We start from the raw sequence: 14,191 nt of genomic DNA on the forward strand, positions 1-14,191 counted from the left end.
CTTGTTTGTTCCTGTATTGGCAAAACTGGCAAGAATATTTTGTAATGTGTATAAGAGCAATATACAAAACAACTGCATTGTAATGTCAAAGTTTCTTTTCTTTCAAACAACACAAAATAAGGAACTTGGGGATTATTATAAACCATTACCTTCCTGCTGTACACCACTGGAGAAGATTCACCACATGAAATTGCTGTAGCCGAAAACTTGTTTATTTATGAAAGCCAATGACCCGCAGACGAACTCTACTATTGTATAGTTCTCAATCACATATGTGTGCATTTTGTGTCACAGATTGCCGGGAAAACATTCACCAAGGAGTTGACACCAAGTCCAAATCTTACAGAATCGATTGTTTGGGATGGAAAGGACACCTATGGTAGAGCAATAAAGGGGTCTGAGAAGGCAAAAGGTTAGGTATTAATTGCTTGAGAATGCAGAAAATAAAATTCTTTTGATGGAGCCCGACTGCAGCGGCTTCAATTATTTTCGCTACCTGTTTGTATATCTCACTTACCCAGCGTACTATACGCATGGAAATATCCTCTCCCTGTTGTCACCCGCGTGTTACCTTTCGAGGATCACCTGTCAGGTTAAATGATCCAGTCGAATAATCTAAACATGTTCTGAAGTATGCTCTTTTATGAAAATAATCCCCATGTGTTTAATCATTTCTCGTCCTGATTTCAAATTTCCCATGGTATTTTAACGGCGTGTATTTAGGCATTAACCTTCGGAGGGACCCGTTTTAGCGTTGCTGTATTACCACTTTACGACAGTTTTTTGAGATGTGAACTATTGTCGAATCCTAACGACGCACTCGCATACTTGACGCTCTGATATAATATAATAATACAGTTATAGCTCCATTTAATATATAAACTGTGTGCACAATCACTTACAGTGAAAATTGGCTATAAGTATGGATTGCAATATTATCCTGTGAGATCTGAGTTCCAACAGAGTTTCAATCGCCTGAGTCAAGCCGACACCAGGAGTACATTAGCGAGGCGCGACAGAGCGGTCACATACTGGGAAGACCGAGAAATGGATGTCGTAAGGAACTTGCTGAATCCTGGGTTAGGAGGGTGGTCGTTTGACATCCATCACAGCTATGACGCTATTGCTGGTAGGTTCCCCCTGGCTCAGAATGTCTATGGTAGCATAAGACTCCAGGTACTTGTCAATGTGATTATTGTACCATCATCAATTGTGTGTGTGTGTGTGTCTGTTTGCGTGTGTGTGCATATATATATATATATATATATATATTATATATAATATATATATATATATATATAATATATATATATATATATATATATATATATATATATATATATATATACATTCACTTTACTTGTATTGTAGGAACGTTACACACAGGGAGTGGTGACGTGATTGGATATAGAGACAAAAACAAAGTCCTGAAAACAGTTGCAGGAAGTGCAGTACGTGCAGGTATAGATTGTAGGGTAAGTTCAATTTTTGTATATGCAAGATGAACTGCTATTGTCAATGCCGATAAGTTGCACTACTTTCATACCATTAGTCGTCGCTCAATTTTTAAAGCAGAAATTGGCTTCTTCATTGAAGTCATTTGAGTAATGTAACAAATTACGGATATATGTTATGCAATAGAAACAATCATCCTGCCTCCATTTTTGTGATGAATTGATGACTTTTCTCCCTCTGATACCAAGATGTGCATGGTGACGCCTGACTTTTATCATTGATTTGGTAAGAGAATAGTTGAAAGTTTCAATGAAGAAAGTTTGAGCAAAAGATTAAGTCTTTTACTTTCGAGGCACATACAAATTAAAACATATTTAAGGGATATAGTCGTCGGAACTGCGCTCAAAGGTCGTATGGGGCCCATACGACCCATGGCAACAATGTATGCAAGGCACAATGGTGATTGATGAAAGTTATAACATGTCTGTCATAATCTATCATCGTATAATTTAAATGTTGCAGCTATGATGATGAAGTGCAACTTGATATCGTGCACGAAATACATTGTTCGTAAACAAGAAACTCGCACAGGCGCAGTTCCGACGACTATATCCCTTTAACTTTTCAATGGCCCAGTCTTTTGTCACTTGTTGGAATTTTCACAATATTTACATGTATTAGTACACTTGTGGTTCATGATAGCTGCATAGATTTTCAAATTTATCGAACGAGTCAAGGAATCATAAAAAGTATCAAACTTTCAATGCCACACTAAATAATAGCGATTACATATTATTCATATCTATCAGACATGCGGTGAGGGCTTCGGTGAAGACACGGAACTTAGGCTGCCTGTTGCTGTAGCTGCTTCACCGGATGGTAGTGTCTTTCTTGGTGACTACAATTTTATCAGAAGAATCTGGCCAAACGGAACTGTATCTACCGTCACACAACTGGTGTAAGTACACATTTAATTATTTTCAGCAATAACGGATTTTTCACGTTCAGAATATAAGGTCAATGTAGTGCTCTTTCACCACCAGGCGACAGTCGAAGCTCATCAGTGTTTCTCAAACATATCGAAGCATATTTAAATTAGAGTACTAAACGAACGCAGAACCCAAGATTTTATTTTCAACCAAAAGGAAACAATTTATTGCCAATTTCAATTATACAAATATACACGACTTAGTCTCATTAAGCAAGCAAATATCTATACATTGAAGAGTGGAATATAAAGTTTCCATGTTGTGAAAATACGCAAACTGTAATGTTGATTGTGGTTTACGATGGGATGCATTTAACCATGGAAGCATAATGTTATTCACCGCCGTTTTGCTTACAGAGACACCAGACCAAAACAACGATACTATATGGCAGTTAATCCAAGGACTGGCCTGCTCTACATCTCTGACAGTACAAGACGCCAAGTATTGTACATCGATCCAAGCACTGGGGAAGAAAAAGTGTTTGCCGGCACAGGTGAACGATGTCCACCTTGGGAGAATGGTTGTGGAGACAATGGCCTGGCTGTTAATGCAAAATTAAACACTCCTAAAGGTATTCTCGGATTCTATCTATTTATCCGTTTTCAAAGTAAGAGTCCATGAGATTCAGATTCCCGTATGTGTACAACGGCTTGGATGTTTTTATCTTCAGTCATAAGTTATCCTAACGTGACCAGTCGAACTTCATTGGCTGTATACACTATGGAGCTCTTGCTACAAACCTCCCTTTACAACATATATCAGAGGTTCAGCGGGTCATGTCAAGGCTTCTTTGGCTGCTTTAGCCATAACGGGTAGAGGGGCTGTGCCCTATGTTACATGGGGCTAGATAGAAAGCAGATTTAAAAAAGTTTTGCACATATTTATGAATCACGTACGATGATAAATCTATGCTTGACAGCATTCTCAATCCTGCCAAACAACAGCTTGCAGTTGCATCACATGGTTACATGGGTTTAACATTTTTGACTGATGTTTTAAATAGTGAAGCATGTTTTCATTGAAGTCCAGGATTTTTTTAGTTTTGTCACGATACATACATCATTTGCAATCTGAAGAATTCACAAGATGACGAAATTCACTGTCGAGATAGTACGGAGTTGTGTTTCATTAATTTGTTTTTCAAATACAGAATTTTGCCCTTTCATTAGCCATGGTAACTACATAACTTATATATCTTCTCTTTAAAACTTATGCGCATGTCTACATAATATATGTACCGGTATATCGAATATTAAGGCAGCTTGAACCTCAAAAATTGAAAGACTTACAGTAAAACACTTTTTACTCAAATTTTCTTCAGCAAACTTTCAACCATTCTCTTTTAAAATTAAGAATTCATGAAAATCGGGGGTCACCTTCGAATTTTGGTTGTAGAAAAACTACCCAAAATTGACCGATATTTGAAATTCAAAATGGCGGCATCCATGCTTTTTCTCTATGAAGGAATGCAGTTCCCAATTTTCACAAAACTAAGCCGGTGAAACCTTTATTTACTAAATAAGTTTCAAAATGAGCCCCTTAAGTGGTAGGCCAAAAGAATGTTGTAAATGTAAAAGTCTGAGTGTCAGAATATCTGTTCTGGAGTCGCATTCTACCTTTAACTTAAAATGTCATTGAACAGAAAGTACACGCAACTGCACGTCCAAATACAATGGTTTTCCTTATAATGCTGTGTAATGAGTTTAACAAAAGGCTTAGTTTCCATGCCCCTGTCTCGGTCAACTATTTGTACACTGTAGGCATAGCATTTGGCAAAGATGGAGATGTCTTCATAGTGGACAATCGGAGAGTTCGCCAAATAGGAAGTGATGGCATCATTGAAGCCTATATTGGCACAAACCTTATCGACCAACATGAAGCTGAGAAATCGAGTGACTATTATACTGCTCCGATGAATGACATCACCTTGACCTGGCCTACAGACATAGCTGTCCACGCAGAAGACGATACTCTGTACATCGTAGATGGCAATGTTATATTTACCTTGAATAAACAAGGCAATGTTCGACCAATCATAGGACGCACTCCAGTACGACCCCCAGTTTATCCACCAACTGGTTATCCAGACAGGGAGGAGGCGTTAGATGCGAGACTTTTGTCCCCGCAGGTACGTAAACTACACTCGATAGCGCCCGCAGCGATGCATTTCAGCATCACTTGTATTAATCCGGCCCATAAAATGAAATATTTAATTAAATAATCAAATTGCAAGTTCATTTATCTTGGCTCTGTTACTGTGTGATCCTGTGGTGAATATGTTAATAGAAGTACCATTCATACCGAAGTTCAGAAAATGAAATAAATACAAGAATTGCAGGTATTTGTAGAGTCAGTTAAATGATAAAATTGCATGTATTCATGATTTGTATTTGATAAAAAGCAGACACACGACAAGTGATTCATTTTCTCGTGAACGCCAAGTCTGTTGAATCAATTGTGGTTGTAGACAGTCATTTATCATTTTAATACGGAATTAAGATTCCAAGCATTCGTTTTCATCAACTTGTCTTCTTTGCAGGGTATCACAGTATCACCATATGGTACCGTGTATATCAGCGAAACGGATTTCAAGTATATCCACCGAGTACGAGCACATGGACGCGGTAGTGGGGTCTACCCTGTAGCTGGGCAGGCGTCCTCCTGTGCATGCGATGACAGGGGCTGTAATTGTTTCAGTGAAGGTGCATCGGCGGTGAAAAGTCAGATGTATGCACCGGCCATGGTGACATTAACGCCGAGCAATGAATTGTACATCGCTGAACAAGGTAACTCGCAAGGTTCACTGGTGTAATTTCATCCGTGTATACAGAAAAATCGCCATTTCTCACGTCAAAGATTTAATCTGAACTTAGAATTATGACTTTTCGAAACTGGTATTGCTTGTAAAAGTTGCCGAACAAAACACCTGTAATGCTGGCCTAAAACTGCTTGTTATAACCGTGGCTTTTACAATAACAGTGTCTTTCTACTCTAATTCTAATAGAAAGAAAAGAACTTTGAAGGGTTCTGTTTCTTAGCGTTGTTACTTTTCAAATAGCAAATAAACACACTCTCTATGATGATTCTTTTTAGGATGCTCACAGAATGACATCGTGAGAGCCAAATATTTTTTTTTCATTACAGGAAACTTCAGGGTTCGTTCTATGGGAGCTGGTCACCCAAAGGTCGGTGAAGTGGACAACTACCTCATTCCTGGACCAGATCCAAAGTAATGTCTGAAAATTCTAAACCTGTTATGCATGCCTATCAAAAAGCTTACTATATATAATAAGATCAGACAGTGCTTAAGTTTGGATGTATAGCTTTCTTTACTGTACATGTAAATGCCGCGTTCAAAGAATTGGATTCAATATGATATGTTTTCAATTCTAAAACAATGCGGACGTGCCCCTGTTGTGCTTCTTCGCCACAAAAATATTTACTGGCATAAATTTGTTTACTTACAAAGCAAGTGAAGTTTGTCTTGGACGTGCGTGATATTAATTTTTAAAGTGCCATCTAAATGTTGTTTCTTCAAAGTAATTTGTTCTATTTTCCTCCAATTTACACAGTGACATCTTCATTTTCAACGGACAAGGACAGCATTTACGAACGTTTAACATGAAAACAAGACGAGATGTCCATAAGTTCGAATACAACGAAGATGGCCTACTACAGGTTAGTTACGCTACGTATGACATTACATTCCAAAAACTTCATAATGTATGAAACCCTCAGAAGAAATGTTCTTACACCAAAGACTATTATGTTTCCTCCGTCTTGATCTGTTTTTTATCTGCTCTTTGTGTTCGGTAAAACTTTGCTATCGAACTTGATCGTAGTGTACGTTGCTATTGATGGAACACACTGTGTGCAACTTCGGACGATAAGAAAGTTGACAGCACCGCGATAAATCAACGGGTTCAGTGACATTAAAATAGTAATGAATGAATCGATATCGTCACAAAGCAGTCGCCATTTGATATCATTTCTGATGACATCATTATGGATGAAGACTCCATGATAAATAAATTTCCTTTTTGTGACATCAGAAAGTGACAGACTGGAAAAATAATTCCGTCCAGGTGGAGCGGTTATCAGATGGTATTCCCCATGCAATAGTGTCCCCAAAAGGCGTCAGAACTGTATTGGGAGTGAATGCTGAAGGCCTTATGGATTTCTTTTCGGATCCAAGTGACGGAATCACACGAGTCTCCTACCAAGACGGTGGACTGATTCGGGGAGTGAATTATCCGGATGGCTTCAGTCACTACTTAGCGTAAGACTAATGCTTTAAATGTCCTTTTAGAGGCCGATTATACGTAAAAGCCAGTTATATCTTGATGCACTTGTTTACTGTGGTTCATATGCACATATTGATCAGCATATGAGTCAGTTTGTATATTTAACTATTTGTATCAGTCTCCGCTTTACCTTCCACGAGAGCAGGCCCTTAAAATTTCACTTTTCTCATGGAATATCACCTTTTGAAGGTACGACGAGAACGGGCGTGTATTTGCCCAATACGACAACTTAGGTCGGCGTGAGCTCTACGGTAACTTCCAAGGCAGCACTTCAAATACCGTCACCACATATACGTCACTGAACAGAGAGCAGAGTGTGGAAACACAGTCCTCATCAAGTCAAATAAAGAAGATCTATAAAACAAAGGCAGGGAAAACACATGAGGTGATCAGCAAAGTACAGGAAGGGATAACAGAGACAACATTTCCCGATGGCACCATGGTACGTCATCGTTACCTTTAATACTTTGTGCTATAATTGATATCTTACTGAAAAACTTCCATCTTATATGATGTTATTCAAGAATAGTTTACAGAGCATTTGAATGCTACACTCTTCAGTATGGCAACTGATTGCACAAAAATAATATACCAAATTGTCAACCAAGACAGATCAGAAAGATCACTTTATCAATCTGAGCCTATGGAACTAACAAGTATATAATCACTGTAAATGCTTCAACATTTAAAAGTATGCTACTTCAGCAGACATAACATCCTGAACAATGCTTACAATGTTATGAAAGATCCTATGAAATAAGTGTACCTAAAGAAACTGTGCATTACCCAATGGACAAAATATACGAGTGATACGTTTCCTTTCCTTTGAAATAGACAATAGAATCCGGAGCTCCCCATCCAGTTTGGGGGTCACAAGTTTCACTGCCGGGTACTTCAATAACGGTGTTACCTTCTGGACTGCAGAAACGAATAGATAATGACCACTTTGCAACACTGGATGTCCCGGATGACCCTCTTACGTTGCAGACTATTGGCCAACACGTAAAGGTAACTATTGAAACCCTAACATCTATCAAATTGATGCAGTCTTTTGACGATGGCGAAATTGGTTTTCTTGGTCGCCTAGCTATGTGCATTATCTTAGACCAAAGCAACCTCTTAGGATGCTACTGCTTGCGAAACGCTGTTTGTTTTCACTAGTCTTAGCCGTTGCTTTAATCATACAGCGAAAGTTTTCCCCAAAAAACAATAACAACAAGTGATGAATATTGAAGAAAAAATTAGTTTTTTCAACAAGTTAATTGGAAAAAAATGTCGCAATCCGCACGTATTTGATTTCATTCCAAGAATATATAAAGATATGTGCAATGCGACAAGTTATCTTATTTTCACTTACTTTATATAGGGTTATAATTAAAATGCCATAGCAAGAAAGGGCTACAGTGAGCTTCTATTGGACGAAAAAGGTCATAGGTATTATTAATTTTGTTATAATGAAATAATGTTTTTTATGTTAAAGCGTTTAAATTTCACTTCTTCTTGTGTACAAGGTAAATGACCAGACAATATCGACCACCGAGTACAGCTATTCTGATAGAGCAAGCACTTTGACAGTTGACGGAAACATGTAAGTATATTATGTATTGGTTCATGGTTGTAACATGCATATGTAGCTCATACAAAAATAGTGGGCGATATCTGAGCTATTTTCAAAGTTGTATTTCAAAGATGTATTTTCAAAATTGAATTTTATAGATGAGTATTTTGAAAAGTGAAATTTCTAGATTGGTATTTGTCTAAGTGTAGTAATATGCAATCATTTGTGGGATCTGTCATTCCATTGGATTCCCTAACCATCAGTTACGTTTGTCAGGCAATGGCTGACTGATAGCAGATAAGACTGTTTATGTCATAAAATTGTGAAAATGATTACATCAATGCAATAGAGGTATCGAATATACATTTTGCGTAAAACTAACGAACCATACGATTAACGGATCTTTAATATTGTATCGGGACATTTCCGGTTCCAAAGGTTTGACAAGAAATGATTCCGAGAAATGTTTTATTGTAGACGAGAGAGAATTATTTATGATGATATGGACAGGCCAGTTAGAATCCAAAGACCTTCCACCGGGTTTGTAGATACCACATTGGAGTATGTAGATTCATCGGAGGAAGTAAAGCGTATGAAACAAGGGGAGATGTGGCTCGACTACACATATGTATCCTTTCGCCATATAAAAAACACACAAATTCACGCATACAGTTTGAGGCTGAATACTATTAGTTCTTTATGATATGGACAATACATCGAAATACCCACTGCTTATATTTCAAACAACAATATTGCTATTTGTAGCCACCTGGAAAATGCTATACATCACAAGGTGCGACACTGCAATGTATCCATCGCTCAGACATAAATCTCAAATCTTACATGGGAGTATTTTGACATTTATCGTCCACTTGAGATATATTGACCGCCATGGTATCATTTCGTGTCGAAAAGAATTGTTGGGAGATAATTGGCATTATTTGAGCACAGCATCCTGTACGTGCTTATGTGTTCAAGATAAAGATGCAGTTCTATGACTACTTAACTTGCTCCTTCAGGATAACCATGGCAACATTATCAGTGAACGAACAAAGTCTGGATTGGAAACCCGCTTTGAATATTTTCAAAATGGAAAGGTGAATAATAAAATTATAATGTTATGTGCAGTACTGGCGCGCAAGTCATTCTCATAGGTCGCAAATAGTACAGAAAGAGTTTTAAGTGATTGCATTGTTCATATCATGACATCCTCAAATTCACATCCATTAGGTTGTTGTAAAAAGACCAGAAAGCACTAAAGTTTAAAAGTCGATTGTAATTTTGTTCATTCCTATCTCCATGTCATCTTTATTGTCTTTCCACAGCTTTCAAAGTTAATCTTACCCAGCGGGCGAACATACCAGTTCCTCTATGACGATGCTGGCAACTTTTTCAAAATTATGATGCCGAGTGGCGCAGAGCACCGGATGCAGACACGGATCAGGACTGAAACTCGAGACGAGCTCTACAAGGCTCCAGTGTCGCAACAAACTATCTACCTGTCAACTTATAACTTAGATTCTGATTTGATCCGCACATATCATTTTGTGCTAGGTTGTGTATTTCACTGGTATGATGACTTTGATAGATTAACGGCAGCTGCCTTTGACAAGCATTTCATCCGATTCGCTTATATAGACAACAGCAACAATGTTGTCAATGTTAACAGATACTACGAAAAAAACAAACATTCAATAATCGAATATTCTTATGACGGTTTCTTGCCAACTCAACAGATCGTATCCGATGGCAGTGAAGTTTCTGCCACTTATGTGTACGAATACAACAACGTGTTCTTAATTAATCAAATCAGAGCCATCGTTTATGGGCGGAGGTATGAAATGGCAATGGAATACGATGACTTTGGCGTTATGACCAAATATGGACAGTTTGACTTGTCCGACATTTCCCCGAATACTCGGCGTATTTCTGATTCAAAGGTAGAATGCACCTACACACATGACCAAAATGGACGGATTACAGACATTGTATGCATGATTAACTCAAACGAGGTATTTTCCTACCGACTTTCTTATAATGGGGAGTCGCTAGTTTCTGGAAGGGCAGTGAAGATCGCACAGGATGACTATACAAATCAATACTTGTACGATAATGATGGGCAGCTCGTTGATGTCTCAACAGACGGCCAAGCATCTGAGCATTATGAATATGATATCAACGGCAATCGGGTTTCCTGGGGCGGTGTTGGAGGGAGAGAGCAGCACAGCGCCCTCTACGATGACAACGATAGAATACAACAGTTTGACTCATTGACATTCAACTTCACGGACGACGGGTTCCTTCGCAGAAAACGATCTGCTGCATTCACTTATAACGCAAGAGGTGAGCTAGAAAAAGCTAGTGAAAATGGTTTCTACGCTAGAGAATACAGATATGATGCTTTAGGCAGGCTGATAGAAAGCTTTGACTCATCAAGTGGTGAAGGGATTCGGTATTTCTATGGTGATCCAGCCAATGCAATAAGGGTCACTCATGTCGTCCATGGTGAGGAAGAACTTGTGACAGCTCTCTATTACAACCAGCTTGGACATCTTTTCGCCATGGTAACAGAAGACGTTATCAGTTACGTAATGTGTGATCATCTTGGTACTCCAATGGCGGTATTTGACGAACAAGGCAGTCTAATCAAGATGATTATTCGAGATTCGTACGGTGTGTTATTGTCCGACTCGGCTCCTGGTGTATTTGTACCTATTGGTTATGTGGGAGGCATTTTTGACGCTAAAACGACCCTGACCAGATTCCATTACCGTGACTACGATGCTAGCATTGGCCGCTGGACGTCACGTGACCCGAGTCTGTACAGTAGCCAGCAGCCGAACCTGTATCAGTATGTCTTTAATGACCCGATTAATCTCCGTGATCCCTTGGGTCTGTTCTGTATAGGCGGTACATTTTACAATATCATTGGAGGAGGGGCAGAGCTGTGTTTTGATCGAAATGGTTGGTCTGCCTGTGCTGAAGCAGGTCTCGGTGTCGGTGGAACATCATTTGGAATAGACTCAGGCGCACCAAAGAAGGGATTCACATCAGAAATTTTCGCCGACGTTTCTGTCTCTGTTCCTGGATATTCCATCGGAGGCAGGACCGCGCTGAAATTTCAGCCGGACAAGAGACCATGCGTGGAAACCACAACATTCCAAGAGGTACAGTTTGGAAGGGGAAAACTTAAGCAAGGCAGTGAAGGAACATATCAAGCACAAATGGACCTAACTTCTTCGAGAAAACAAAGAAAAAAGAAAAAATTCGGTGTCGGAGCAAAAGCAGGAGTGAAAGCATGCTATGGCCGCTAAAATTGGAGCAGCAGAAGTGATTGTAATCGGCTGTTTTTGAAATAATATTGTTTGCACAGATATATCTGTTTTGAGCTTTTACGTCCAGAATCTATTTTTTATCCTAGGTATTTTTATATTTTGTGCTCCGCTACTAACACAGGATTTGCTACATGAGTCCAATCTGATTGAATATCCGATGTACATCTAGGTCGGTCTGTTACGCTGTCGTGTGTGTTCATTTTAACGATCCTCCCCACAATAGCTTGCTATGTAGACGGGAGAGGACCGCGGAAATAAAGACCATAACACGATGACAGACTGGCTCATCGCTGCATTGAATAGTATTCAAAGTGATGGGGTACTCCAAACTGTACATGTCGTGCAAGTGATAGCGCGATCAATGTAGTAGTAACCATAGTTTTGAATGCATCGTTTAAGTAGGTGTCATGATACACCATGAAAAGTGTTAATCTCTCGTTGGTACATATGGAGTATCTAATTCCCAATATTTAGAAATGTTCACGACTTTTTACATCGTTTTCTATTTACACGAGATAAAAATCAATAAAGGTATGTCAGTAGACTAGTATATTATACTTGAATTCAACTTTCTCTTTTGTATTCAAACCATATTCGCATTGTAATTATTTCAAACAATCCTATAGATTCAATGAAACCTTATACTCCACTAGTCTCAACTTCCAGACATCGGTCGCTTCGCTCTTGCATAGAATAGTGCGCCTCAAACGGGGAGTGTGACTTAGCACCGCTTCGGGCCACGACATGTCTGTCCATACCGCCAGGAGCGCACTTTATTTTGATGGTTCAAATTGTGTAAGCGAAGCGAAGCGGGGGTCTGGAAAGCGAGACTAATATTTCATCTAAAATTGATTGAGTTATGATTTGGCTCACAGAACTGTAACCTCACCCGAGGAAGGAAATGAGGTAATAAGGGAATACGTACGGAACGATTGGGTGCAACACCAACCAAACTCACCCCCCCCCCCCCCGTAATTGGCAGCGCCGTTAGTTCAGTGATTATGCTAGACAGGAGAAGGATACGGACTTTCTTTTTACATGTCGGAGTGAGCAGTATGTTATTGTTACCATATCGATGGTCCATAGCAAGAGGGGCGTAACACATGTTTTCTTCAAACTTGAGGTTTTTGATATATTTTTGTCAAGGAATGTGAAATGCATCTTCTGTGAAACTTTTGAGTAAAAAGGCCAACATGACTCATGTTGCCATAGGGACGTAACTTGACGACGCCTCTTTTGCATGAGGAGAGTCGGTGCACTAAGGGCGGCCCGTAACTCCGTACTTACGCCTGTTTTGCTCGGGCAAAATATAAAAACATCAAACAAATCCTATAATGAGGATGCTATTCATCAAAACAGAAAAATGACCTGTGCATAAAGGAAGTAACATATGATGAGTTACGCCCTATAAAGGGCTTAACTCATGATGAAGGACTTCTTTTTTGCTTAAAATTATAGTGCAAGACAGGCGTAACTCAACATTTTTCCATGAACATGAAATTGATTTCATAATTATAACAATCTTTTATGGCATTTTATATATCCATGACATTACCCGTTACCAATAAAACCATTAACTACAAACAAATTGAATTTTAGAGTTAGAGGCTTTTAAACCCTTTATTCTCCTCCAACTCAGTTTGTTGCAGAAAGTGAGTTACGCCCCTCTTGCACTGGGCCATAGATGTTGCTATGTAATCGAGATCCATTGCACTTAAAATAGATTGCTTGCATTAATGGACAAAATTCCATGAGATTTTTTAGCCTTCTTATGAACATTCGAATGTTATGACGAATTGATGAACCTTAACATGTGACCACAGTTCAAACTGAGGACAGTCTGAACTAGCTTTATCATAGTCAATAATAGTCAAGAATGGAGGCACAATATGTTAGATATTAAACTATAATTTCAACGATCCTCCCCTTTTGCTATATAGAGAGGGGAGGAACGCGGAAATAAAGTCCATAACACGATGACAGACCGACCAATCTCTACTTCGGATCGTAATCAAATTGATGGTACTCTACTTAGTGTACTCATTCTGGCGAAACATTTTGAAGAAAATTTAAAAACTCCGTTACTTACTAGCTATGTCGTGACTCACAATCTGCAGAAGTAACAAATACATGTATATTGGGACTTCATCATTGTGTTCTAGGAAACACTACTTTTCCTGCAGTTCTGAAGCAAAGTGAACTACGGCATTAGCACTCACAGGGTAGCTTTGTACAAATGCGTGTTCCGCAGAATTTTACAACACCCTTGTCTGTGATTTTTCAACAGTAATCGGACACCCTTTTTTGAGAAATATGGAAGATATTATTAAGACAAAAAAACAGCCCCTGATTTACAAAGTCTAGGAGAGACAGATATTTCCAAATATAGTTACAGCCACTTCCTTGTCTTGCACAGAGCAAGGGGTGCTGGGATGCAGTAAATTTAACACTGAGATGATCAATCAATCAATGTGCCATGCATTCCATCTAAACTTTTCATGGTACATGTATTGGGCAAAGGCCATGGCGAGTTTGGAGTAATTCTGCCTG

General features: G+C 38.9%; 1 protein-coding gene across 1 annotated transcript in view; it reads left to right on the plus strand.

Annotated features, from left to right (window-relative positions):
• The window catches only part of LOC139136498 (teneurin-2-like), a 13,245-nt gene extending 1,625 nt beyond the window's left edge, over nt 1-11,620 (plus strand). The window contains exons 4-19 of the mRNA XM_070704222.1: nt 295-412; nt 905-1,129; nt 1,372-1,475; nt 2,265-2,413; nt 2,801-3,015; nt 4,205-4,572; nt 4,984-5,230; nt 5,589-5,673; nt 6,017-6,122; nt 6,497-6,723; nt 6,938-7,190; nt 7,583-7,756; nt 8,260-8,336; nt 8,784-8,934; nt 9,326-9,403; nt 9,632-11,620. Coding sequence (XP_070560323.1) covers nt 295-412; nt 905-1,129; nt 1,372-1,475; nt 2,265-2,413; nt 2,801-3,015; nt 4,205-4,572; nt 4,984-5,230; nt 5,589-5,673; nt 6,017-6,122; nt 6,497-6,723; nt 6,938-7,190; nt 7,583-7,756; nt 8,260-8,336; nt 8,784-8,934; nt 9,326-9,403; nt 9,632-11,620 — 4,566 coding nt within the window. The remainder of the gene's footprint in view (nt 1-294; nt 413-904; nt 1,130-1,371; nt 1,476-2,264; nt 2,414-2,800; nt 3,016-4,204; nt 4,573-4,983; nt 5,231-5,588; nt 5,674-6,016; nt 6,123-6,496; nt 6,724-6,937; nt 7,191-7,582; nt 7,757-8,259; nt 8,337-8,783; nt 8,935-9,325; nt 9,404-9,631) is intronic.
• The last annotated feature ends 2,571 nt before the right edge of the window (nt 11,621-14,191 follow it).

The sequence above is a fragment of the Ptychodera flava genome, chromosome 7, assembly GCF_041260155.1.
Source record: "Ptychodera flava strain L36383 chromosome 7, AS_Pfla_20210202, whole genome shotgun sequence".
Lineage (NCBI taxonomy): Eukaryota > Metazoa > Hemichordata > Enteropneusta > Ptychoderidae > Ptychodera > Ptychodera flava.